The 27977-nt window shown below is 41.3% G+C and overlaps 1 protein-coding gene and 1 long non-coding RNA gene across 4 annotated transcripts; one reads left to right on the top strand and one right to left on the bottom strand.

Annotated features, from left to right (window-relative positions):
• Window positions 1–359: 359 nt before the first annotated feature.
• STEAP2 (STEAP2 metalloreductase) lies at window positions 360–26360 on the top strand. 3 transcript variants are annotated; one of them, XM_043541232.1, is made up of 6 exons: window positions 5866–5989; window positions 6503–6694; window positions 7312–7834; window positions 11392–11919; window positions 14278–14442; window positions 23616–24385. In XM_043541232.1, exons 3-6 carry the CDS (start codon window positions 7343–7345, stop codon window positions 23898–23900), a joined length of 1470 nt encoding a protein of 489 aa, XP_043397167.1. In that variant the 5' UTR covers window positions 5866–5989; window positions 6503–6694; window positions 7312–7342; the 3' UTR covers window positions 23901–24385. The 3 variants fall into 3 exon arrangements, with proteins under 3 accessions (XP_043397168.1, XP_037746663.1, XP_043397167.1); XM_043541233.1 differs by lacking the exons at window positions 5866–5989; window positions 6503–6694; window positions 23616–24385 and adding exons at window positions 360–793; window positions 15429–16607 and having other exon boundaries at window positions 14278–14443; XM_037890735.2 differs by lacking the exons at window positions 5866–5989; window positions 6503–6694 and adding an exon at window positions 361–793 and having other exon boundaries at window positions 23616–26360.
• LOC122464739 lies at window positions 8428–19548 on the bottom strand. The gene is made up of 3 exons (XR_006289052.1): window positions 19296–19548; window positions 18108–18112; window positions 8428–8437 (listed from the first exon to the last, which is right to left on the bottom strand). It is a non-coding gene; the product is annotated as an uncharacterized LOC122464739 (long non-coding RNA).
• Window positions 26361–27977: the final 1617 nt, after the last annotated feature.

Below are 27977 nucleotides of genomic sequence, written 5' to 3'. Positions count from 1 at the left end.
GAGGACCAGTGCCTGAGAGTTTAGGTTTACTTTTTAAAACAGTTAAGCCAAAATATGTGCTGACTTATACTTTATGTGACCCCAGTACAGGGAACAAATGAATCAGGTTACAATCATGTGACAGACATAAATTAAACCCAGGGGCCAAAATTCTCTGTGCACACCCCCATCCAATCTGGGTGAAACCAGCGTGGGCTGCACTCAGTGCAGAATACAGGCCCTTGGAGGGAATTTTTACCTCCTGATTTCCGACCATGCCACCGCTGACAATGGCTCGGTAAAGAAGCTGCATTTTTGAAACGAGTAACTAGAGGCCGGGTCCTATTAAAGGCAAAAGCCGCTTCCTGCGGGGCCCAAATGCAGGGCCGAGTTGGAGGGGGGTTTCGAGTCACGGCGAGCCCATTGCCCAGCCTCTGACGGCGAGTGGGGCTCTCCGGGGAAGAGCTCCAGGCTTGCAGACCACTAGGGCTTTGGGCTCAGGAGGAGTCACCGCTCTGGGGGAGGCGCCGAGCAGCGGCGGAGAGGCGGCAGCGGGAGGGCTGGACCCCGGCCCCCTTGGCCTCCCTGCACACACACGCCCCCATCGCTCCGTCTCACTCCGCAGCCGCCCCCCGCCCGCCGCCTGTCGCGGCTGCGGTCGGAAGGAGCCGGGGCCCGGCCGGCCTGCGGTGAGCGCGGGCCCGGCCGCAGGGGGCGGGCTGGAGGAGCGGGAGAAGCGCCTCCCTCCCGGTGCTGGGGGCTGGAGCCCGGAGAAAGACGCGGCGCGGCTGCTGCTGGAGGCTGGTCGCGGGAGGTGAGCGGGTCCCGGGCGGGGGGATGCATCCCCCCTGCGCACGTCTCCGCGGTGGGCTGCACTGGGGCGGGGGGGGCGGGAGAGCCTTGCCCTCCCGTGGGCCAGAGCCCTGTGGCCCCATCCATCCAGTGCCCCCTCTCCCGCCAGTGCCAGCATCCCCCTCCTCTCTATCCTTGGGCCGGGAGCATCCCGGGATGAGCAGAGCAAGCGCCAGAGGCGGGCAGCGCCACAGACCTGCGCTGCTGGGGCCACAGGCTGCCGGCTCCAGCCCAGCGGCTGGCTGCCAGCTACCCCTCAGCACAGTAGCTTCCTGCCAGGCCTGATGTAGCTTGCCCCCCGCTCCCCCCCACTCCACCCCCAAAGAAACAGCTAGAGGGGCGCATTCTGCACTGATCATCCGCCTCTTTTTGCACACACACACACACACACACACACACACCCTGCAGTTCAGTGGGGCACGCAGGGTGTAAAGTCAGCCTGCAATTGGACCCAGTGCATGTTATCGTGGGCAGGTCACATTTTGAAAAGCACCAAAGTCACTTTCAGTGTCAACTATTGTCAGTGGGACTCCGGCTCGTAAGTGACTTTGGCGTGTTGGGAAATGTCACCTGAGAAGGTACCAGGCCAAATTCTGCTCTGTTGCAGACCAATCATTTCTTCACTGACTTATTCTGGTAGCAGCTAGAGGTCCCAACCAAGATCAGGGCCCCCATTGTGCTAGGTACTGTACAGATGAATAGTGAGACCGTTCCTGTCCCCAAAGAGTTTACAGTCTAAATAGACAAAGCATGGGAGAGGGGAGTGACATAAAGAGAGAAGTGACTTGTCCAAGGTCCGACAGTAGATCAATGGCAGAGGCAGGAATAGACTCTATAGCTGGCCTCCTCTTAAAAATGAGTTCAACATAGCTACGTTGCTCAGGGCTGTGAAAAATTCACTCCCCTGAGCATCATCGCGGTGCCAACATAATTCCCATAGTAGCTAGGTTGATGGAGGAATGCTTCCATTGACCTAGCTAACATCACTCAGGGAGAGGGAGTACCTACAGTGACAGAAAAACCTCTTCTATTGGTGTAGGCTCTACACTACAGGCTTATGCCACCATACTAATTACGCCATAGCTATGCTGGTGCAGCCCCTATAACGTAGACATAGGTTTCCTGGATCCCAGCCTAATTCCCCAGCCTCTATGCCACATTGCCTTTCAAATTACACCAGTGTAACTGAGAACAGACTTTGGCCCAGTTGTCTATATGCAGGGTGGGAAACCACTGTGGATTCTTTTAAGATGAAAGGGCTTAATTGTTAGAGAAGGTGTTTTAATTAATTACTTTACTTAACAACAGGTTCATTGACTAGGAGCTTTTCTCTTTCTGATTTTTTCCCTTTCCATTTTTGACATTCTGTCTCATTTTTCTATGTTTTTATTGCTCTGTATTTTTTTATTCTCTTTCCCCTTATTTCTGTCTCTCTACCTTTCTTCCTTCTGTGTTTCTTTCTTTCTGCATGTTCATGGAAGCTACAAGAGGAAAATTAAAAAGGAAACTATCATCTTGAAAAGCATATTTCTGACTGAAAAATTTGTATTATCCATAGTAAAAAGTAACACTTAAAATAACTATAAGTGAAATAAGTTGGCAAAAAACAAATATATTTCACTTTTTTAGTTTGTGTACTTTGTCCATTTGACAACACTTTGTGTATAATGAGTTTCTCTTTTCCCCCTGTAAAGCCAGTCAGTGTCTCCCTTGCTGAACAACCCTTATCAACTTCAGTAGAGTAGCAGAATAAAAGATGTATTTGATAGTATCCCTCTAACTATCAAACAGCCTGTAGAACAGGGATTTAGAATTTACCATGCCAAACCATATCATTAGTCCGTTAAATCTAGCACTTAGCCCCTTGCCTAATACCAACATAAGATCCCAAATGAACCAAAAATTAACCAACCAAAAATTCTATATTTGAGAGACTTAGCTGGCTAGTTGTGCAGTGCAGAGAGATTCCTTCCTTCCTAATCTCCACAGGTGATTTATGACAGTGAAATATTATTAGATGAAGCATGAGATATGTATTTACTTTCTCTTGAGTGACTACAAATTTTATTTTTAAAAAATCTCTGTAAAGGTCCATCTGGCTGTCTTCCCAATTCTGCCAGTGCTGCTAAAACCAGGAAACCATTATTATGTATGGATGATTTTGAATGCTAGTTAATTTTGTGGAATTCTATTTGGCTAACAGCTATGGGAGCTCCATAAAGCCATCAGACACTCTTGATCCTGTCGCTCTTGGTAGCACCCAAGAAAACAGCTCAACGAATGTAGCTGTGGATGAAATATTCCTTGTGAATTATTGCTGGATGCCATAACCTTAGCTTAATAAGTTTCTTAATACTTTGTACTCAGCAACATTGCCTTAAGGATATGTCAGTCTGTTTTTTTCCATGCAATCTTCCAATCTGTAATTGTCAAAGCAGCTGGTGGTGAAATCTCTGAAGCCAGCAATCTTGACATCACATCTGTTGGGTACTTGATTTGTGACATATGCCTTACACAACAATGTCCCAGAACACTCCAAAAGCAGAGAGTCTTGGATCAAAATTTCAGTGAAGTGCTGCTTCTATGTTAATAATGGGTTCTCACAAACATAATCTTCCCTAGTTTGCAATACAATTCAGCCACCAAAAGCCCCTCCTCCCAAATGCTAGTTGCAATGCAGTCACTTGCATCTCTTGATCCAGCATTTTTCAGTCCCATCCTAATTACTTGATCCTTGGTACTTCCTAATACTTTTCCTAATTATCTGGCTTTTCTTCACACCCTTATTTCCATTCTCCCACTCACCAGGGGTCTCAGGAGCACAGGGTTTTGTCCCCCGGTGATTGTGCTGCTGAAGAGGATGTATGTATATGGGAATGAAAGTAGAATGGGCAAGTTGTCTTGCAGAGAAGCCATCACTGCATGTCCTTTCACAGCTCCCAGCTAGGGCCGGATGAGCATTTGCCTCTACTTGTGCTACCTGCTACTATAGCTGCAGTCAAAGTGAGGGGAGCATGGAAAGTGGAGATGTGTTCACACCCATCAATCTCAATGATGTTTGTGATCCAGGCAGTCACTTCTCAGCATAACATTAGTCTTGGATTGTTCACTCAAGATTTGCAATACTGTTGTTAAATTTAAAATTGACTCAGGTGCATAGGCTTGAAGGAGATGCACTAAAATGAAGCAGTCGCAGGTATTGCTCAGTAGCCTACAGGGACAGTTGAGTCAGTTCAAAATATATATCGTTACAAAGGCAAGGATGCCTTTGAATGGTCTGTTTGAATGTTCCCTTTGTCATTAATGGAGTCACCACAAGTAGTAACCTTAGACCAAACCACAGCTATTGAGATGGGCCTTGTATACTACATAGAGGAAGTTGAAACAGTATTAGGTGAAAAAGGCCTGCTTAAATGATAACTAGTGTGGAGCCTCTTGAAAGAGGGGACCACAACCCTTTTAATCAGGACAGTCTAGACCTTGCCCATACTGCTGCTTCCTAATGCGGTGAAAGAACTAGTCAGGATGGGGAAGGACAGTGTAATGGAGCACAATCCTGAACTGACAATGGTGTGCTCATATGGTGCCTTTTTGGAAGGAAAGGGGCATAAATATATCTGCATAGACCAGGGGTCGGCAACCTTTCAGAGGTGGTGTGCCGAGTCTTCATTTATCACTCTAATTTAAGATTTCACATGCCAGTAATACATTTTAACGTGTTTAGAAGGCCTCTTTCTATAAGTCTTTAATATATAACTAAACTATTGTTGTATGTAAAGTAAATAAGATTTTTAAAATGTTTAAGAAGCGTCATTTAAAATTAAATTAAAATGCAGAGCCCCCCAGGACCGGTGGCCAGAACCCGGGCAGTGTGAGTGCCACTGAAAATCAGCTCGCGTGCCACCTTTTTCACGTGTGCCATACGTTGCCTACCCCTGGCATAGACCTAAAAAGGTCAATGTAGCAATAAGGAAGAAAGGTATATTCTTCTCATCATACAAGGTGCAATCTCAGAGTGAAATGCTAAAAAGTGTCCATTCTCATTTGGGCATTCCAAAAGAAGTAGTCAGTTCCATTTTTATGTGTACAGTATAACTTCCAGCCTCCATTTCCCACAAGAGAATAGACTGTGGGGAGATGAAGTACAAATGGCTAAGAGAATTCTTCAGCAAAAAGCCCATGTGTTAATTCTCCTAACCATAGGGCAATCTTCATATCAGGCACTGGAGTGAGTCCACCTCAACAGTTTTTGGGTGCACATATCAGTGCGACGTAGTTAACTTTGTAGGAAAATGTTTGTCCTTAGGGGCCCTGCAAAAAGGATATAAAACTGATAGATAATTCAAGTGAATTCAACTGGACAATACCCTCTTCAAGTCCAAAAGATTTTCAGATCTGGATGAGTAAAGAAGCTGGTGTTTTGTTTGAATCTATTATTATTTGCTGTTAAATATTCTTGTTAAAGATTGCTCATCTGGGGGCGGGAAAAGGTGTATTGTTTCTTTAAATCTGTAATAGCTAAATAGAGGGAGGTTTGCGAATGCTCTAAGCCAGTGATACTCAGACCTCAAATTAGCAATCAACATTACCAAAGAGTCACAGTAGTGTGAATTGACTCTTTCATTTACTTTATATATATGTGTATATATGTATATATATATACACACACATATATACACACACATATAATTTTCACCAATATTATTATTTTATCAACTACAATTGGTTAATAACATAGTAAAAGCATCCTGATTGGTTAATACCTTAAATTAGTTAATAATTAAATCTTACATTATTTCATATGTGCTGCAAAAAGTTGTAGGAGACACTTAAAGAGACACTTGTGGCTCCCAAGCCTCAGTCTGAGTATCACTGCTCTAGGCAGAAGTTCTGCACTGAAGGTAAGATAGAAGCTTTAGGGAAAATACTGTTTTCCTCATTCTACTGAAGTGTCTTGTTCAGGGTTAGAAGAAAATTACTGTGATTTTTTTTTGCCATTGTCACCTGACACTCATCGTCTCTGAAGATCAGGCCAAAACATGATATTGAGAGCCAATGTAACCCTGCTTCAGTGTTCCTTCCATTGTTGCAGTGGTGAGTGAAAGGGTAATACATAGAGCTGTAACACTGAGTCCTTTGGCCAGCCTTCTCATTCAGGGTAAGTAAAATATCATTAGTTAGTAAGAGGTTGTTTCTTTTTTTGTTAGACTTGAAGGATGTAAGTGATATGATATTGTGCCTGGATTGCCGTACAACTAGGTGTGGTAGATATATTTGAACAACCATACTGTTTTGCAATTCTTAGTTTGGCATGCACCCAGGACCAAGAATGATTTTGCAGATATTTTATCTGGACATAGGGTTGCAAGACACTGGCTTCAGAAAGTAAAACTTGCCTAAACTTAGTTGTTGCATTTAGATTCATTAGGCAGATTTCATTCTTCTTTAGAAAAGTCTTAGACTGTAAGCTCTTTGGGGCAGGTGCTGTCTTTTTGTTCTGTGTTTGCACAGCACCTAGCCCAATGAGGTCCTGGTCCATAACTAGGGCTTCTAGATGCTATGATAATACCAATAATAAATATTTGTCTTGCACGGTGGAAAAAGAAATAGAGACACATATTAGGCTTCCAGGCTATTTAATAATTGTTTGTCTCTCTTGTATTACAAATAGGCTACCTTAGGTCCCCTGCAGATTGCTCCAGTCCTACAGTCATGAATGCTACTGTGAGATTTCATCATGACAAGTCAACACATGTAACAACTGTAATAATAAAATACTTAAAGCTTTTGTACATAGCTCTCATGATAGTGATCCCAGAAAGAGTTATGATCCTAATTCTACAAAGGGTACAGAATGATTAAGGTCAGCATTTTCAAATGTGTATCCCCCAAAGTCAGGAACTTAAAGCCATATTTAGGCACCTGCTTTTTCAGTGGTGGAGTCAACAGAGTTCCTTGGAATTTACCCCAGAGTAACTTGAGATCATGATGTGTAATCAAGAACAGAATATAGCCCATTGTCTCTCACCCATATGTGAAATCTCCCTTGGATCATTAGCACTGGCTTCCTTGCCCTCTCCACTAAATCTCATAGCTGTTAGCCCCAAAGCCTTCTCCCCTACATTTTTTTCCATCTGGAACAGCATTCACATATCTCTTCTGCATAGACTCCGCATCTTATTTCAAATACATTTGAAAATGCATATTTACTCCCTTGCCTGTACTTTTTAATTTCTTTCTTATTTTCTCTCCATTGTTATTTATGTCTGCAACTATATTACTTAACTGCTTAAAACATTTTGTATTTCATATTGTGTCACTGTCACTAAACAGAATAAAAGTGATTAGTGTATATGTTATAAAGAAGAGTAAATAGGTTAAATTAGACCCACCAAATTTGCTTTAGAGTGTGTTTTGATTACTCTGGTGTCTTGTAAAAATGTATAATGCTGCATATTTTCTTTTTGTTTTCTTTTAAAGGAAATCATTGTAAGCTTGGTGTTTTGGAAATATGGAATCAATCTCTATGATGGGAAGTCCTAAGAACCTCAATGAAACCTTCTTACCAAATGGTGTTAATGGTATCAAGGATGCCAGTAAGATCACAATCGGTATATTTGGAAGTGGAGACTTTGCCAAGTCCCTGACCATTAGGCTTATAAAATGTGGATATCATGTGGTCGTAGGAAGCAGAAACCCTAAATCTGCTGCTGAGTTCTTCCCACATGTGGTTGATGTTACTCACCATGAAGATGCTGTAGCAAAAACTAACATCATTTTTGTCGCCATACACAGAGAACATTATGCCTCTTTGTGGGACCTCAAGCATTTACTTATAGGTAAAATCCTTGTAGATGTTAGCAACAATATGAGAGTGAATCAGTATCCAGAATCCAATGCAGAGTATTTGGCCTCCCTGTTCCCAGATTCGCTGATTGTCAAAGGATTTAATGTCGTCTCAGCCTGGGCACTGCAGTTAGGACCAAAGGATGCCAGCAGACAGGTACGCTTTGTGTTTGAGTTCATTTAGTGTGTGTGTGCAGAAAGAAAACTACAATAACTGTAATAACAGTAACTCCCTGGTATCTGTCAGAACCAACACTTACTGTCTTTTTCCAAAAACATTATTTTCGTAATTTTTTCCCTAACACTAGAGGTGAAACATAAGCCGATATGGTCCGATATACAGCCGACCATACTGGACCTGGGGCAGCTTCCCCAGGCCGGCAATTGAAAAGGGCCCCAGGCTCCCAGCTCCCCTTTAAACCGCTGCCAGAGCCCTAGGGGTCCCGGCCGCTGCAGCTACCGCTACCATGGGGCTCTGGTGATGATTTAAAGGGCCCGCAGGCAGAGCCACAGACCCTTTAAATCACCTCCAGAGCCCCGGGCTAGTGGCAGCAATGTAAAGGGCCTGGGGATCTAAAGGCACCGCCCCTTCCACCCGAGTCCCCACCCCTTCTGGTTGAGTCCCGCCCCCTTGCTCAGGATACTGGCCCTGCGTACCAGTAAGTCCCTTAAGTTAATTTCACTCCTTCCTAACACCTAAACAAGGCTAGAAGCTGCATTTCCTGCAGTGTTCTACTTTGGCTGTTAGTGATGGTATCAACTGTTGCAAGAGAAATTGTGGGAAATAAGTGGATGATCTAATTTAAAACAATTTACTTTCAAGCTGGCAGCTTGGCTGTAACTAAAGGCATAGTTTGTTTTGTAGGCCTAGGTCTTCAACTGCCCTGAGCTCACACAGTTGAAGTAAAGGAGGAAGGCAAAGGCAGCTCAAACCTACTTTAGTCCTCCCCCAACCTTAGGGACCATTCCACTATCACAGGGTCTCAAGAGCCCCTCATGCTCAAGCTCCATCCCTAAATACCTCCAGCACTCCCTAGAGTGCCTCCTGAGCAAATTGGAGAAGCAGATAGGGGCTCAGCTGCTCGTTAAAGCTGCTTTAGGGTTTTTTTGTACTGCTGGAGTAGTGCAAAGGTGACTTAAGCAAGGCCAAAAATCTGGTCTTTGGTACCTTTGCTGGTTATGGTGCAGCATGAGAAGTAACTAACCTAGCGTGGCTCCCAGAGCCAAGGATGAGTTTCCAAATCTGGCGTTTAGAAAACAACTATTTATTTTTAAACTGAGTAAATTGATATGGAATCAGTGTGATATATATATATAATAAAAATGGGACCCCCTCACATACATCATTTTTACAGAGCCACTTTTCAGAGTAGAACTGTGCTGTATGTAGTTGTTTTATTATACCTCAGTCAAAGTTGAACTCAAAGCTGATCATCAATAGGTTAAAAAGATGATCAGATGCCATGGTGATGAGCAAACTACATGACCATAGGTAAAAAAAGGAGCAAAATCTAGCACTGTGTTTATATTGTGTAACAGCACTTTTTTTTTAAGTGTAATGAAGTACCCCTTGGATCTTGCGTCTTTTTTTTCCCCTTTAACATCCCGCGAAGCCATCCCTACTTTTTTCAGAACCTGAGCTGTGAAATGCAGCTCAAATTGTTATACAAAGTATGATTAGTTAAAAAACAGAGGTCAGGTGGGGTTCCTTCTTTGTTTTTTGTTGTCCTGGGCCATTGGGCAAGCTTTCTATTAGGGTTGTCGATTAATCGCAGTTAACTCACGCGATTAACTAAAAAAAAATTGTGGTTAAAAAAATTAATTGCAATTAATTGCAGTTTTAATCACACTGATAAACAATAGAATACCAATTGAAATTTATTAAATATTTTGGATGTTTTTCTACATTTTCAAATATATTGATTTCAGTTACAACACAAAATACAAAGTGTACAGTGCTCACTTTATATTATTTGTATTACAAATATTTGCACTGTAAAAATGATAAAAGAAATAGTATTTTTCAATTCACTTCATACAAGTACTGTAGTGAAATCTCTATCATGAAAGTGCAACTTATAGATGTAGGGGTTTTTTTGTTACATAACTGCACTCAAAAACAAAACAGTATAAAACTTTAGAGCCTACAAGTCCACTCAGTCCCACTTCTTGTGCAGCCAATTGCTAAAAGAAACAAGTTTGTTAACATTTATGGGAGATAACGCTTCCCGCTTCTTATTTACAATGTCACCTGAAAGCGAGAACAGACATTCACATGGCACTTTTGTAGCCAGCATTGCAAAGAATTTACATGCCAGATATGCTAAACATTCATATGTCCCTTCATACTTTGGCCACCATTCAAGGGACATGCTTCCATACCGATGACACCTGTTAAAAAAATAATGCATTAATTAAATTTGTGACTGAACTCCTTGGGGGAAAATTGTAGGTCTCCTGCTCTGTTTTTTACCTGCATTCTGCCATGTATTTCATGTTATAGCAGTCTCGGATGATGACCCAGCATGTTGTTCATTTTAAGAACACTTTCACTGCAGATTTGACAAAATGCAAAGAAGGTACCAATATGAGATTTCTAAAGATAGCTACAGCACTCAACCAAGATTTACGAATCTGAAGTGCCTTCCAAAATCTGAGAACAAGAGGGTGTGGATCAAAAAAGAAAATCAACCTTCTACTGATGGCATCTGACTCAGATAATGAAAATGAACATGTGTCGGTCCGCACTGCTTTGGATTGTTATCGAGCAGAACCCATCATCAGTATGGACGCATGTCCCCTGGAAGGTGGTTGAAGCGTGAGGGGACATATGAATCCTTAGCGCATTTGGCACGTAAATATCCTGCAGTGCTGGCTGCAACAGTGCCATGCGAACGCCTGTTCTCACTTTCAGGTGACACTGTAAACAAGAAGCAGGCAGCATTATCACCTGCAAATGTAAACAAACTTGTTTGTCTGAGCGAATGGCTGAACAAGAAGTAGAACTGAGTGGACTTGTGGACTCTATAGAGTTTTACATTGTTTTATTTTTGATTGCAGTTATTTTTTTAACATAACTCTACATTTGTACGTTCAACTTTCATGATAAAGAGATTGCACTATAGTACTTGTATTAAGTGAATTGAAAAATACTATTTCTTTTATTTTTACAGTGCAAATGTTTATAATAAAAAGTAAATATAAAGTGAGCACTGTACACTTTGTATTCTGTGTTGTAATCGTAATTTGAAAACGTGGAAAACATCCAAAAATATTTATATAAATGATATTCTGTTATTGTTTAACAGCGTGATTAATCATGATCAATTTTTTTAATTGCTTGACAGCCCTACTTTCTATATTTTAAGTGGTTCGTTCATTTTTAACATGATTTTAGCCATTGGCCCAAAATTCATTCTAATCCTGTAGACATTTTAGTGTTGTGAATACCAGGCATCTTGAAACCAGTTTATATTAACTCAGATGATATACTGTCTTTTTGTTTAGGATACGTGGTTGTTTAAATATTTTTCATATTTCAATACTGACCTGAGTTGTTCAAGGGTTAATTTTTGTGGTTCAGTTAATGTGCTAGTGAGGATGGCTAGTTTAGATCTTTGTACTGTGACTTCTGCCTGGAGGCCTTGAAATTGTTGATTTCATCTTTAAAAGCATCTCTGTGACTAAAAATAATTAATTTGACTTTTCCATCAGGTCTTTATATGTGGTAACAACGTTAAAGCTCGCCATCAAGTTCTTGAACTTGCCCGACAGCTGAATTTTATTCCCATTGATTTGGGGGCATTATCTTCTGCAAGGGAGATTGAAAACTTACCTCTGCGGCTGTTCACATTGTGGAAAGGGCCGGTCGTGGTGGCTGTTAGTTTGGCCACTTTTTTCTTCATCTATTCTTTCATCAGAGATATAATACATCCGTACGTGAGAAATCAGCAGAGCGACTTTTACAAGATTCCCATTGAGATTGTGAACAAGACTTTACCAGTTGTTGCTATTACTTTGTTGTCTCTGGTGTATTTATCAGGACTCCTGGCAGCTGCTTATCAGCTTTATTATGGCACTAAGTATAGGCGACTTCCTCCCTGGCTGGAGAGTTGGTTGCAATGTAGGAAACAGCTTGGACTACTCAGTTTTTTCTTTGCTACCGTGCACGTGGCTTATAGCCTCTGCTTACCTATGAGGAGGTCTGAACGATACTTGTTTCTTAATATGGCTTATCAGCAGGTAAGAAACACCATTTGTTATCTAATGACAGAAGAGTGAGTCAGAATGCCTTGATTGTATTTATGTGACATATATCAGTGTCTTTGAATACATTTTCAATGGAAAATTTTGGGGGCTACATTGGGACTGCCTATTGGCCAATAGGGAAAGAGGGTACAAGGAGCCTCCTACCTTGTGGCAAGCCTCAGATGCGGTCAGCCACAATCAAGTCCCTGCATTAGGGGGAGTCTAGCATTTGTTCCCTTTTTTATTCCCCACCAGGCATGAACATTACCCTAGAGAGGGTGGGGAAGAGGCAGGACAATGGTAAAATCAGAAGAGCTCTCTTAGTTTCCATCATCTTGGGATGTAAGGGCTGAATGATAATTCATAAGAAAGCTAAAAACATCTAGCAAGTTGTTTTCGTCTCTCTGGTCCCAAAGGTTTTGGTATGTGTATGTCATAAATGTAGATTTACGTCGTTGAAAAGGTTTTTAAGGGTGGCCGCATTAATATACAAATTATACACATGGATCCCTCACTGCATCACTGAAATGCAGACACTTTTGGGCAGAGGTATGCCAGCTGTTTAATAGCATGCCGCAACACTACACAACTGTCTAGGACAGCAAAATCCTAAGCAAATATATGTTCCTACTAGGAAAGATGAAGATGCTGTATCACTTCTCAAACTAGTGGTAAAAAAAAATATTATGTTTACAAGAAATTCTTTGTTCCTGTACAGTTATTGGCAGGAGGCATTGACTCAGAGTTCTGAGCACCAGTTAGTTTTATATCAAAACAATCATCCTAGACAGAAAGATCGCTTTTCCTAATCAAACTGTCAGTGAGGTGTCTGTTTGCCTCTTCTACACTAGCATTTCATAAAGCAGGTTGGCCATTCAGCATATGAAATCTGCAGAGAAGAAGAATGAGGCAGGAAGAAGCAGCAGCTAAGCAAATCAAGCCATAATAATGGAAAGAATAAAAGAGGATTGGATCACAGTGTAGAAAGAAGGGTGAGCATGAAGTATTGAAATAAGAGAGCTGAAGAGCATTAATGAATCTATGACAGGCATTTTGGTGGGGTATGTCAGGTCTTCTCTTCCCCCTGCAGGAGGGTTCAGTGTCTGACAATCCCCATTTAAGGAAAATCCACTCAGACTAGTGACCAGCAAGACAGTTCTCCAGAGAATTAGAAGGGCTAGGAGGAAATACTAACCAATCCAGGACCAGCAGGCCAATTAAGAAGGCTTGCCTCCTTTTGCTCAGGGGCAAAGCTGGGTGAGACTGGGACAGAGCAGGACCTCCTCAAGGTTCACCCAGAACCTCAGGCAGAGTCTTGCCTTGCCCTGAGCTCAGCAACAGAGCACTTGCATATGCAAGGAGTTTTTACTCTTTGTTTAAATGCACAGACAGGCGAATCCTGAGTTGCTGTTTTGTCACTTGAATGTTCAGAGGAGCTCACGGCACAGGCTACCCTGCCCCAAGCTGGCAGCCAAATCTTGAAGACTTAGGTGGGAAGCACCTGCAATATCACTTTCATGGCCCTGAAGCGGGGACTACAGAGCAGCTCTGCCTCCCACAGACATACACAGAATCCAGCAAGGAACCCTGATTGTTTAGGCTTACATACCGGTCAAAGGACCTGCTAGTACTTTTATGAAGAAGTTCTCATGTCTTCTATATTAATGTGAACATCTCATGTCATCATCAATGGTGGCCCCTTGCAAGAACTGACATGTAATTACAGATTTGATAGACCCCGGGGAACTGGAAATTTGTGAGATCTAATTGAGTATACAAGTGACTTGACAGTTGAAGTGAATGGTTTCTTTCCTGTCATGAGGAGGTCCAAGCTCATCCATCTTTTTTTATGTCTGATGTTAACAACAGAAGAGACAGAGTAATTTAGGAGTCAGCACAAGGAGTTGAAGCAATATTAAGAAATGATGATAATTTATTTGTAAGTTCAACAAAATAAAGAGAATTGCAAGCCCACCCATTTTACAGTGTAGAATATAAATCATTGCTGCCTGAAAAATGTAGGTATTTCGTGTCGCAATGTGGAGAATTTCATCTGATTTCATCAGATAATTTCTATAAATAAGCAGTAGCTAGTGCTTTAAGAATTACTTCTCCTTTTTGCCATTGTTTCAACATATCTTTCAACCTAATATGCACCCGGAACCCGCAGTGATGGAGCAATAGCTTTTTCTCCAAGACATGAAGAAATCTCTAAAATATTTGGCTACATTTTATGTTTGTAATCTGTTTTCTTACAAAACTCAGACTGGAGGCTCTTACTCATCAAAAGAGCTTTTGAAATTATTTTAATATTCTGGAAAATAAAAGACATCTTTTCCGCTGTGTCCTCAGGTTCATGCAAATGTGGAAAATTCTTGGAATGAGGAAGAAGTGTGGCGAATTGAAATGTATATCTCCTTTGGAATAATGAGTCTCGGCTTGCTTTCTTTGTTGGCAGTTACTTCCATCCCTTCAGTAAACAGTGCCTTAAACTGGAGGGAATTCAGTTTTATTCAGGTGTGTGTGTTCTTTGGTTGTTTGTGTTAATAAGGGGTTTAATGGTTAATAAGATTGCATGTTCTTTTTTATTTTGAACCTATTATTTTGCTATAAGATGAAAAATAAGGGGTTTTTTCCTCTGAATAGTAACTGTAAAAATTATACAACTTCTCACTCAATAGAGAGAGTCTCTCTTAGAGTTGGGCAGAAAATGGTTTTCCTGTACTACTACTGTTTTCAGGAGTTAAAAATTTTCTCCTGTCTCAAATTGAGATGAGAAGTCAAAATCTCAAAAATATTTGTGAACCAAAAAACTGAATCTCAGGTTATGCAGAATGTTTAGTGTTGATCATCTGAATAATAATTTTGATAGTTCAAAAAGTCATTTCCAATCTGAAAACCGGAAATGTTTGTTTGGAAAGTGTCAGAACAAAACATTTTGACAATTTTGAAACTCTTTCTCATGACATTTTTTTGAGTCGAGAGATTTGACGAACTCAGTCCTGTTTCACGAGCCATTTCAATTTTGACAAATCGATATTTTTTGACAAAAGTGATTTTTCAAAAAAATTCAAAGCAGCTCTTTCTCCCTGTGTGTATTCAGTGAGATCTATCTCCATTAGTGACATTAGTATTTACTGCATTTTACTCCTGTTGGCCTTGCAGAGCCAACACAGCTAAGACTGAGTAGGCTGGCACTATTCCTTTTTCGCTGACAGAATGTATCAGTTACACATGTGCAGACCCACTGCAGGCATTCAACTGAACAGGTGTCACTGAATGGGGTGCACGTAACTTTATAACTGAAGATCTAATATGGTCATTAGAAGCTTTATTCCAGGGTATGATGCCCTGGGTAAAAAGAGCAGAGCTTGACTTTCAGATCCCAGAGTGAATTTGCAGGGCTAGCAGTTAGAACAAAACATCAGTTTACTTGTAAACAGAACAGATTTGATCTGAACTCACTGAGAGACAATATTTTTGTTAATAAACAAAAGTCTTTCTGCTGATTCCTCAAGTGAGCCATCAGAAGTACATGAACTTGTAAACTATACAGATCTTCTTTTCATGCAAATGTCCCTAACTTTTTGTAAAAAAGAGCACATAGAAGATTTTCAGTGTTTTCCAGGAGGTTCCAGCAATACATCAAGAGATAAGTAACATACACAGTAATAGCAGGGTTTGGCTATATTTAGAATAAGTCTACTTCAGGATTCTTGGGGCATTATTTTGTTCTTCTATTGTAAAATTGGTGGAAGAAGAAGAGAAATTCCATGAAGTTTACCTCATAGTGTTTCCACTGAAAGATCCCTTCAGGAGATAGGTGGTGGGGGCTGCAGAAATGGCAGGAAATGCAGCTTCAAACTCTTCACGTCCCTGCAGTTTTCAGGAAACGATGTGGAAGGACAGCAACCTACATGGTGCTCCTCACACTTCAGTCTCCCTGGCAGTGTGGGTCCCTATGGTGCAATGCTGCCATTTTCTGTGACTTGCTCCCCATCCAGAGTGGGGAGATTAATGTTGATTCCAGCTAGATTAACTCCCATTACTTTGGCAGGCTGTATTTTTGCATTTTTCAAGGGGAGCCTTCTGTCCCTTCCTCTTGCCCTGATACACTTTCCCCCTCCCTTCACACATGAACACCGGAAGCAGAAATGCATCCACAATCTCTGGAGGTGGGTGTTAAGCTGTCTGAAGTGGCTCATGAGCATGAGAACCAACTTCAGGTCAGACTCTGAAGAAGTAGGGCACAAACCCCAAACTGGCAGTGAGCTCTATACTGAGATTTCACCAACCAAGTGTCAAACGTGAACTCCTCAAGCACTACAATAACCTTAACATGGAGTCACAGACAGTCCTCCCTGGGTACTCCGGTCTATCTTGCCGCCTACGCAAGCTTGACTTTGAGATGGATAGTCCCTTACACCAAAAATCACAACAATATTCAGTATCAGAGGGGTAGCCATGTTAGTTTGGATCTGTAAAAACGGCAAAGAGTCCTGTGGCACCTTATAGACTAACAGACGTATTGGAACATAAGCTTTTGTGGGTGAATACCCACTTTGTCGGTTACATCCTTCGTTGAAAGCTTAATTTTGTTATTAAGGATCTACAACCTATCCTGAAGGATGACCCAACACTCTCACAAATCTTGGGAGACAAACCAGTCCTTGCCTACAGACAGCCCCCCAACCTGAAGCAAATACTCACCAACAACCACATACCACACAACAGAACCACTAACCCAGGAACCTATCCTTGCAACAAAGCCCGTTGCCAGCTGTGCCCACATATCTATTCAGGGGACACCATCACAGGGCCTAATAACATCAGCCACACTATCAGAGGCTCGTTCACCTGCACATCCACCAATGTGAGATATGCCATCATGTGCCAGCAATGCCCCTCTGCCATGTACATTGGTCAAACTGGACAGTCTCTACATAAAAGAATAAATGGACACAAATCAGATGTCAAGAATTATAACATTCATAAACCAGTCAGAGAACACTTCAATCTCTCTGGTCACGCAATCACAGACATGAAGGTCGCTATCTTACAACAAAAAAACTTCAAATCTAGACTCCAGCGAGAAAGTGCTGAATTGGAATTCATTTGCAAATCGGATACTATTAATTTAGTCTTAAATAGAGACTGAGAGTGGCTAAGTCATTATGCAAGGTAGCCTATTTCCCCTTGTTTTTTCCTACCCCCCCCCCCAGACGTTCTGGTTAAACTTGGATTTATGCTGGAAATGGCCCACCTTGATTGTCATGCACATTGTGGGGAGAGTGGTCAGTTTGGATGAGCTATTGCCAGCAGGAGAGTGAGTTTGTGTGTGTATGGGAGTGGGGGGGTGAGAAAACCTGGATTTGTGCTGGAAATGGCCCACCTTGATTATCATGCACATTGTTGGGAAAGTGGTCACTTTGGATAAGCTATTACCAGCAGGAGAGTGAGTTTGTGTGTGTGTGTTTTTTGGGAAAAAGGGGGGGGGTGAGAAAACCTGGATTTGTGCTGGAAATGGCCCACCTTGATTTTCATGCACGTTGTAAGGAGAGTGGTCACTTTGGATAGGCTATTACCAGCAGGAGAGTGAGCTTGTGTGTGTGGTTTTTGGAGGGGGGTGAGGGGGTGAGAGAAGCTGGATTTGTGCAGGAAATGGCCCACCTTGATTATCATACACATTGTGAAGTGAGTGGTCACTTTGGATGGGCTATTACCAGCAGGAGAGTGAGTTTGGGGGGGGGCGGGGCAGAGGGTGAGAAAACCTGGATTTGTGCTGGAAATGGCCCAACTTGATGATCACTTTAGATAAGCTATTACCAGCAGGAGAGTGGGGTGGGAGGAGGTATTGTTTCATGGTCTCTGTGTATATAATGTCTTCTGCAGTTTCCACAGTATGCATCCGATGAAGTGAGCTATAGCTCACGAAAGCTCATGCTCAAATAAATTGGTTAGTCTCTAAGGTGCCACAAGTACTCCTTTTCTTCAAAGAGATACAGTTTCTTTTTGTCCGGGATGTATATTCACTTCCCCCAGAGTTCAAGCTGATGGGATAAGTCCTCTTGCATGTCTCCTCTTCAAGAGTATGAGGGGAGCAATCAACAAAGTCTATGTCCTTTGATGTTTCACCATGGCTCATTTGGTTTCAGTAGGCCTTCTTGTATGCAGGACCTAACACCTTCTGTAGGAAGCTGGCATTTTACATTATTTAATGCTTCTTTCCTGTTTGATGAGTTACACAGTTACAGAGGTTTACAATGCAAAAACTTAATATAACCTTATAACATGGGATATAGATGTTAAGTGAGATTAATACATGCAGCATCCTGCAAGCATTTCATAAAGTCTAAACACATTCTTATAACTCTAATATCTACTTTAATAATACTAACACCCAGACTGGTGTTTCCAGCTATGCATTTGTCAGAATTCACTGAGGCCTAGGGGCCTTGGCATGAGCTGCCAGCAGCCCGGTGGGAACATGCCTTCTTCCACTGCTGTCCTTCTTCCACTGCTTCTGGGACTTTCCATATACTTTATTTTTATTTGCTGCCCTCCATAAACACAGCGTGTAGGGCCTTTGAAGGGCAAAGCATAGCTAGCTCCTAAATGCATTATACACATGAGACTGTGGAAGTAAGAGACTGCATTTGCTATACATGTGGCATAAAGGAGGCCTTTCATCCCCATCAGCAGGCATTCCTGCCTTGCAGAAGTCACCATTTTAATAGTAATGCCACTGTCTGACAAGAGACAGACTGTCATGTCACTGGACTAAGCCAGAACTGTCTGCCCTGAACTAGGAACTGCCATGCAGCAGCTGGGAAAATGCAGGCATGGCAGCCCAACATATGTGTAGATCATATGGAAGGGGAGACACTTAGGAATAAGCTGTGGTAAAGCACTTCATATACGTCCTGTGTGTAACACATCTTAACTAGTACCGAAAGCTGATAGACAAGCAAGTAGACATAACGAGCAAGAGGCATTGAGACATACAAAAAGCACAAGCCCCCGTTAATCACAGAAAGGTGTCAGCATGAAATGAAATTATTGTCACCTTTAAGCTGTGGTTATGGATATGAAATACTAATAGACTTACATCTGTTGCTGGGAGACATTCTGATAAAGCGTGTCCAAAAAGTGTGTATTTTGCTATACTTTGGGGTGTATTAATGTAGGCCTTACTCAGAGTCCTGTCTGACTAAGGACTGGTTTGTCCCATTGTAATTATATTGCCTAGTTCATAATCCTGTCACTGTTGACTGATTCTTGCCTATGTAGACTCATAGACTTTAAGATCAGAAGGGACCACTGTGATCATCTAATCTGACCTCATGCATATTGCAGCCACAGAACCTCACCCACTGCTGAAACTTATCCAGCGCAATTTTGAAGCCAATTAGGTTTTTTACCCCCCTGCTCCCCTTGTAAGGCTGTTCCAGAACTTCACTCCTCTGACGGTTAGAAATCTTCGCCTAATTTTGAGCTTAAACTTCTTGATGGCCACTTTACATCCATTTGGTCTTGTGTCCATACTGGCACTTAACTTAAATAACTCCTCTCCCTCCCTTGTATGTATCCCTCTGATGTATTTATAGAGAGCAATTATATCTCCTCTCATGTAACACACATGTAACACACATCATCACTTCTTTAATAATTAGGGCTCTAGAAGGGCTTTGTAAATTATAGCCATTTTAAGGGGAGTGACAGGGAATATTGCATTAGCTGCAATTGTCAGAGGTGTTCTGTCTGTGGAGGGATTCCTCCTTCTCTCTTTGGGATTCTGTCAAGTGAGAAATCTGTAGGAAACCTCCAGCAGCAGTTACTGAAGGAATGTGTTGAATCAGCCCTTCCCCCAACTGACCTGGCTTTCCCCATTCCCTGACAAGTGCCACCCACTTCTTAGGTAATGAAGAGAAGCAAAATTATGGCCATTTACATTTCCATAACCTCACTACCAAGCAGACTTTCTCCTTCAGGAGTTCTCTGCCTGGGACTATGCTATAGATGATGGTATGAACTAAATCTTCAGTTTAAAATAAAATAACAATTAGTCACAGGTGATTTGAGCCATACATCCAGTGTATGATCAGGAACTCCAGCAGCAAGCCATGCAATTGTAGCTTTTCCTTACCAAAGTTTCCAAACTTTGGCCTCAGGTTGTAGGGATAGAAATGTGCGTGCCAGTTGTTTTGTGGTTTTTGGCGTGCACTAGTATACCACAACTATTCCCACTGTAATAAAAATCAACTTGTTTCTAGTTAGCTTATAAACTGTAATGAAATGATGAGAGATGATTCAAGATGTCTGACTGCGGTACAGGACATTCCTCCTCTCGACTTGCCCTCATGTGAAACTGCATCACACATTAAAGAGAATTTGGACAAATTGTCTTTTTAATTATCACCTTTGGCATGCAATGGCAGTAATAATTGAAACACAAGGTGTTTTCTTGGGATTAATGACCAACTAAATGTAATGGTCTTTAACTGCTTCTCGGGGCATTAAATGTTCCCTAGCTAGTCATTAATTCTTAGGAAACATCCTCTGCCTCAAGCCTTGTTTCATAAACACTGACCTTACAAGGATTATTTTACCAAGGAAAATGAAGCTGGCATTCCACCACACATTAACAGTGATTAAGCTCAAATCTTATATAGAGTGCTTAGGCAGAGCCAGATAAAATACAACAAATGCCCTTTTAGAGCTATTTACTTACTGAAATACAATATTATAAAGAAGGTTTGCACTTAATGATTATAATCCTGTCTGAAATCAGCAGGAGATGCAGAGTGTAATAAGGGCTGGTCAGCTCAGTATAGCTTTTCTAGCCAGGGAAGTTGGTGATGGAGTAGCATGACACTAGTTTTACTCCTGTATCTAGCAGAAGCATAGATTGTCCAAAGCAATGGCTGCTGAAATTCTCACTTCCATCCTCCAGATGAGGGATCAGTATAAGAACCTGCCAAGCTAGAGCCTGGGACTCAGGGGGATTCTGGCTGATGCCTCTGCATCGCCACGAGAGGTTTAGGTCGGGCATTCTGAAGGGGACCCTGCAAAGCTAGAGTTGAGAGGAAGTACCACCCTTCAGGGCCTGAATGGCACCCCACAGCCCACTGACTGGCCAATACCAGTATATAAACCAGGAAGCCATGATGAGGAGCTGTCTGAGCAACAACACAGACCACCTGTCTGCTTCTGATCCTGCTAATGAGAGACCCGAGACACTGGCTTCTGACCCTGATTTGTCCTTTCCCTGTCTCTGATGGCTATCTGTAATCTGGTACCTGACCCCAGTCTCCTGATAACATGACCTTGCCTGCCTCTTGATGCCTGACTCTGTTTGCCCTCTGACCTATCTTGGACTCTGACCTCCTGGCATTCGACTTGGACTGACTCCTGCTCTGACCATCCTGGTTGTGACACTCAGCATCATTGCAGCTGCTCAGTTTCTGACCTCCCCCTTCTGACACTCTCCCTTCTGAGAGCCGCACACCCATGCAAATGCTGTTTCTAGCTCACCTTGCGTAATACACTTGGTTTCTAAGCGCTTGTGTAAATGGCAATTTACTGTATGACAAACCACAGTGTTAATCTATAGCACATCAGTTTGCTTCACAATAACATCTTGTGTGGACACTGCTACAGTGCACTGAAAGTCCCGGAGTGCCACTTGGCATACTTTCACTGCACTGTAGCAGTTTCCACATGGGATCTTAGTTCTGTAGATTTACACTGGGCCTTGCCAGTTGCCATGTAGACAAGCCCTAAACTGAGTCAACTGGTCACACTTTTCAGGAGTAAGTCATGTGTTTGTTATTGTGCTATATCACACCTAAGTAACAATCAGAACAGTGCACAAGCCTAGACTATATGAAGAGCAGTCCTTTTCTAGCTGGGCAGGTTTACTAGTGCAGAAGAGAGAAGATGAAGAGGGTAGTAAACTCAGAAGAAAACCCCCTACTCCACTCCTTGTGTGACTGGAGTTTAATTGTTGTCAGGCTTTTCTTTTTTAGGTGCAACAGTAACATAATGTTCTGTCAAATCTTAGTCCTCCGATGGCACTTAAATAAAACTAAGCTTTCTCTTCTGAAAGGTTGAAAAACATCTGTAAAGGATTTCATTATCACTGGCTTTCTCCAATAATTGTTATATAGTATTACCCATAGCTAAGCCTGCTGAAGAAAAGAGTGGTCAGATTCACTACATTGTTCCATGTTTACACTGGGTAACATAGCATGGCCAGATGTCCCGATTTTATACGGACAGTCCAGATTTTTGGGTCTTTTTCTTATATAGGCTCCTATTATCCCCCACCCCCGTCCCAATTTTTGACGCTTGCTGTCTGGTCATCTTAGTGTAACAGCATTGATTTCAAGAGAGTCACACCAGCATAGAACTGGAACAACGCAGTGGTGAGTCAGGCCCAAGCTTTTATTTGTCATCTGAATTTCTTTCCAGAATATCAGGCAAGATCCTGCATATGCCAAATTATACCAGATAGGATCTGGCCTATAATGTTCAATTTTCTTGGGGATTTTTGTTCTTGCTCTTTTTAACTAAATGAGGTAGTACATCTAAAAAAATGCCAACACAACTTTGGAAACCATTGTGTACACCGAAAAAAGTAATGCAAAGAAAATAGCAGCTTTGTTACCTTCTGTTAAAGTCTGTTACCTTCCTCAAAAGGCTGACAAAAATATTTCCCTTTTTTGTGTCACTGAATCTTTTCCCTTTTCTCCCTTCAGGCTATACTTTTCGTTAACGACAGGAGAGACGTTAGGTTTCTACCTCTTTATTTTTACTGTAGTTAGAGAACAAAATCTTGGTAGCCAGTTTTGATGATTCTTCCACTAAATCTTTTGCAACTGAGTGAGACGTTATGTCAGTTTTGGTGGTGAAGTGTTTCCCTTCATACGATAAACACCACAGTTAAAAGCACTGCTGCAGTCATTTTTAAGGTGGTTTGGGATTTCTAGAATGCAGGCTAATGCTTTTAACTTGGAGTCTGCATAATTGTACTGTTGATTGTAGGCCCTAAGCTCCAGATATCCCCATTAACTAGTTGTCACGGAAGGGACAAAGACAGGTCAGGAGTGGTCCGAGTCTTGATTCCACTGTCCAACCAGTGGAGCTGGGCCATTGTGATGGGGAAGCAAGCAGCATCCTTTAGGGGTGTCACAGTTTACTCCTTTCTCCCTTTAGGAGCAATGGGGATCAGGGAGTTCCATTCCAGGGCTCCTCCTGCATAGCCACACTGCTCCATACTCCAAACTAGCCCTTTGTTCTCTCATGCGACACACTGGGTACCTGAATCTGATATCACAACACCAGTTTTACTCTTACATAACTCCATTGACTTCATTATTTACGCCCCTGAAACTCAACTGACTGCCAGATTTTAGATTGTGACTAGTTTGTTTTCTTTACATGTTTAAGGATCTCTTAACCTTTCAAAGTAGAGCAAGCATGCAGGCCTGTGGAAGCCAAGAGGGATGGGATGTAAATCAGGGTAGAATTTAGCCCTTAATTTTCAGCACATTACAATAACGAGTACATTGTGATTTTTTTAAAATAAAATTGAACCTGGCTGAAATTTTAAAGTAGTATAGTAGGCGTGGCTGATAATAACGGATCAGGTTTTAACTTCTGTTTCTTTTCCCTGTTTTTTTCCAAAGTCTACACTGGGATATGTCGCTCTGCTCATAAGTACTTTCCATGTGTTAATTTATGGGTGGAAAAGAGCCTTTGAAGAAGAATACTACAGGTTTTATACACCACCAAACTTTGTTCTTGCCCTTGTTTTGCCTTTTATTGTAATTGTAGGTAAGATCATTTTACTCTTTCCATGTATAAGCAGGAAACTGAAAAGAATCAGAAGAGGCTGGGAAAAAAGCCAAGTTATGGAAGAAAGAGGTGGGACTGTTCCACATCTCTCACCAGAAAGGATTACGGTGATGTGATGTTGCAATAGTGTCCATTAGGACTGTTACAGTTGTCACTGTTTTTTTTGTTTTAAAACTTGTGTTTTTAGGAGTTTATATAACTCACATGTAAAAGTTGCTATGGACTTGCTTGGCATATGGTACAAGCTCTCAGCCAAGGAATGAGCAATTTATTTTTCTTCAGAAAATTAAAAAAAAATCACTTCAGTTTTAAGTTACAAGAGGGCAAACAATGTGAAATCAGGATTTTTTTAATGCTTCTTTGCACAATTGTATCACAAACATTGTGGTTTTATAATTAAAGTCAGATGTTCCAGACAGCATTTCTTTGACTGATAGCATATGTTCCAGACAGTACTTCTTTTATTAAAACCACCCTTTTTCAGTTAGTCAGGCCAGAATGTAGAGCAGTGGTTCCCAAACTTGTTCCGCTACTTGTGCAGGGAAAGCCCCTGGCGGGCCGGGCCAGTTTGTTTACCTGCCGCATCTGCAGTTTCGGCCGATTGCGGCTCCCACTGGCCGCGGTTTGCTGCACCAGGCCAATGGGAGCTGCTGGAAGTGGCGGCCAATACGTCCCTTGGCCAAACCTGCGGACGCAGCAGGTAAACAAACCGACCCGGCCCGCCAGGGATTTTCCCTGCACAAGCGGCGGAACCAGTTTGGGAACCACTGATGTAGAGTAATAGATTTTAATGATTTAGGAAATAAACATGTTTTGAATCAGCCGAGATTAAATTTTTAATGGTTGAAATTATTTATCGCACACGTACATTACACTGAGTTGTGTAGCTCAACAAGGACTTTGAACCAAAACATGACTTGAATATAATAAAAATGTTAGTTGCATTAAGGAATATGATTTCAAAGTGTTGCATATGGTTTTAGACATGCAATGTCCATGGATGTTAGTGAGTCATGCAGTGAAAATCCAATCTAAAACTTTGAAAGTGCAAGAAGGACTTATATAAATTTGTAAATCAACTAATGATCGCTTTAAAAATAAAACATGCCAAAAATTATTTTTAAAAATTAAAGTTGGGGGAAATTTGCAATAAAAAAATTCAACTTTATGGGTGAAACTTCCAATATCTTAAGCACAATAGAGAAGGACCATAATGTTAACGTTATCTGTGTGTTTCTGTGTTGGAATTTCAGTTATGGCACATGAATTTCCCTCTCTTTCAACCTTAAGATCTCTTAATGTATTTTTGTTGCAGAAATAATGTTCCATTTTTATATTAAGCTTTTGTTTTTACAGCCAGCATCTGTGGGGAATGCTTTACTGTGAATTTTTAAGAAACAAAACCAAATATTCCTATACTTCATCATTTTAACATGAGTTGATGATCCCGTGAAATGGAAATTTCCCTCTAAAATTTGTAATTCTGGTTTCCTAAGGCTTTCTGAGGCTTTCTGAATGTTGTTTAGAATGATTTATCAATGACTACTTCAGCATGTTTTGTTCTTCTTTAAGGAATAGGCCAAACTCTACACATGCTGCTCCTATAGAAATCAATGGAAGTTGTTCCCATGCATCAGCGTGCAGAATTTGCCTCTACATCTCTACCTATTTTTGCAGTATTACAGCTGTACTGTCTTTAATTGTTTTCTTTCCTCACATTTTTGCAATAATTTGCTATCAGTATGATAAATATCTGCTATATGACTCTGATCCATATAGCACTTGTGTATACTTAAGTACATGAGAAGTCCCATTGGCTTTACTGCCTACATTTGTAATGACAGGCAAATCTGTGGGAGGAGGGATAGCTCAGTGGTTTGAGCATTGGCCTGCTAAACCCAGGGTTGTGAATTCAATCCTTGAGGGGGCCATTTAGGGATCTGGGGCAAAAATTGGGGATTGGTCCTGCTTTGAGCAGGGGGTTGGACTAGATGACCTCCTGAGGTCTCTTCCAACCCTGATATTCTAACCTTACACCCGTGCAATGTGTACTTAGACCCAAATTCTGCTCCCACTTACATCTGCATAAATTCAAACTAACTCAGTGCCAATTGTTTTTCGTTTCATTACAAACTCAAGAACCGCAGTTAGGTTTTTCAAGATTCATTATAGCCTCCAAGCCTTTCAGACAAACCTAGGCCCATTTATGGTTTTGTCTGAATCACAAGAAATCTGCAGTTTTACATGGTTTCACCTGTGTTCTGCTTTAGATGTAGGGTTTGTTCAAACTCAAAACCCAGACAGAAACTCCAGGGAGAGGACTTTCTCAAAATGACACAGCACAAAGTGAGACAAGGTGGGTTAGTTAATATCTTTTGTCTTTAGAAAGCTGGTCTCTCTCACCAACCGAATTTGGTCCAATAAAAGATATTACCTCACCCACCTTGTCTCTCTAATGCCCTGGGACCGACACAGCTACAACAACACTGCATACAAAATTAAGTGTTAGTACGAACCTCTGCCAAGCTAAACAATCAGTATTGCATGTCTCTAGCTCTCTTTACTATTCAGTGAAAGCCCACCAAAAAAATGGGGACTAGACAAATCGGGGGTGTTTGGGAGGCTGGGGGAAATTCAACCAATTTTCTTGACATATTTTAAAAAATATGTCATTTAAAAAAAATTGGCGTGGGGGACTCAAAATTTTCAAAAATTTTCATTTTGAAATAGTGGGGTGGTTCCCAGTTTCTTGCCATTTTATTTATCCTCCTCATCCACCCCATTTTATAAATTGCCCCCTGCTGGAAGTAGAAGGAGGAAAAAGCCACTTCCTCTCACTTTTTTTTTTTACCTGTTCCCCTTGTAAAGTTAAAAAATTACATTTTAAAGCTTTCTTGCATTTTTCCAATAGAAAAAAAAAGTTTAAAAATGAGAGAAAGCAATCTGTTGCCTTTATTTTTTTAAAAGCATTCTACCTTATTTTCATTTGAGAAGAGGGGGGAAAGTAAAATAGAAAAAAATCCAAAGAAATTTTTTCTAAATGAAATTTTTAATTTTGTTTAAAATAAATCATTTAAAATTGATTAAGTGAAAACGGAGAAAAAGTAAAAAATCTCAAATGTATTGAAAACTTCATTTTCTCTCAAAATTTTTCACAAAAAGAACAACATTTCAAGAAGCTAATCTAAGTTTCTTTTTGCAAAATGCCTGTGTTGTGAAGAGTCAGATGGATCGTGCTGTACTATAGGAGCACAGTTATTTTATTAAATGAATAAAAGAGATACTATCAATATTATTGAAAGAAAGGTCATTACTAACTTTAAGGGAATAAGGGCTTCAGGTAAATATGAACAAATGACAAATAGAACTTCTATTTACTGTGTTTGTGTGTGATTCACTCTAGCACAGAAAACTTTGCAAACCTCTCCACACCATTTAAAGTGAAGAAGGGATATACAGATGCCTCCACACTTTCAGGATTGCACATAGGTGGGTCCAGTGGACTAAGTTTCCTCTGTCGGGGGTGCAATTTGCCCTCATGCAGACAGCCAGCACAAGGCCTATGCACTTAGGCCCATATCCTCAATGGTATTTAGCTGCTTAGCTCCCATTTAAATCATAGGAGTTAGGTGCCTAAATACCTTAGGAGTTAGGCACCTAAATACTGTTGAGGATTTGGGCCTTATGCCCCAATCCTTAATACTTAATACCTGCAAACACACTTATGTACATAAATATCTTTTCACACATGTATTTCCATTGTCTTCAAAAGAACTATTCACTTCCTCAGAGTTACTCATGCACATGGATGTTTGCAGAAATGGGCCCTTAAATCCTACTTTGGAGGCTTATGTGGGATATAGATCTTGTGCTGTCCCCCTGCACAGCAGTGAATTTCTCCCATGTGTGCAGAGGATCAGCAGCCACTATACCAAGCTGTAAAGAGGGGTAGGTGGATTTTGTCTCTAGTAGCCCACTTACTGCACAAAACCCAATTACTGTGTTAGGAGGGATGGATTCTGCCCTAAGAGAAGAATATTTCTAACTTATATTGGAATGTATGACATCCTGAAGACTCAGAATACGGTAAATGCCATGGAACAAATTCTGCTCCCAGTTCTACTCCAATAGCCCTATTGAAATCACTGAATTTGCATGGGTACAACTGAGCTAAAATTATTACTGATTGTGAC

The sequence above is a fragment of the Chelonia mydas genome, chromosome 2 (assembly GCF_015237465.2).
Source record: "Chelonia mydas isolate rCheMyd1 chromosome 2, rCheMyd1.pri.v2, whole genome shotgun sequence".
Lineage (NCBI taxonomy): Eukaryota > Metazoa > Chordata > Testudines > Cheloniidae > Chelonia > Chelonia mydas.
Note: the sequence above shows the minus strand (reverse complement) of the source record. Positions and strands in the feature narration are given on the sequence as shown.

What these genes read in the sequence shown, in the direction of transcription:
- STEAP2 (XM_037890735.2), top strand. Translation starts at nt 7,343, where the DNA reads ATGGAATCAATCTCTATGATGGGAAGTCCTAAGAACCTCAATGAAACC. An exon ending in CAAAGGATGCCAGCAGACAG is followed by an intron (nt 7,835 to 11,391) that starts GTACGCTTTGTG and finishes CTTTTCCATCAG; the next exon opens with GTCTTTATATGTGGTAACAA. An exon ending in GGGAATTCAGTTTTATTCAG is followed by an intron (nt 14,443 to 23,615) that starts GTGTGTGTGTTC and finishes TTTTTTCCAAAG; the next exon opens with TCTACACTGGGATATGTCGC.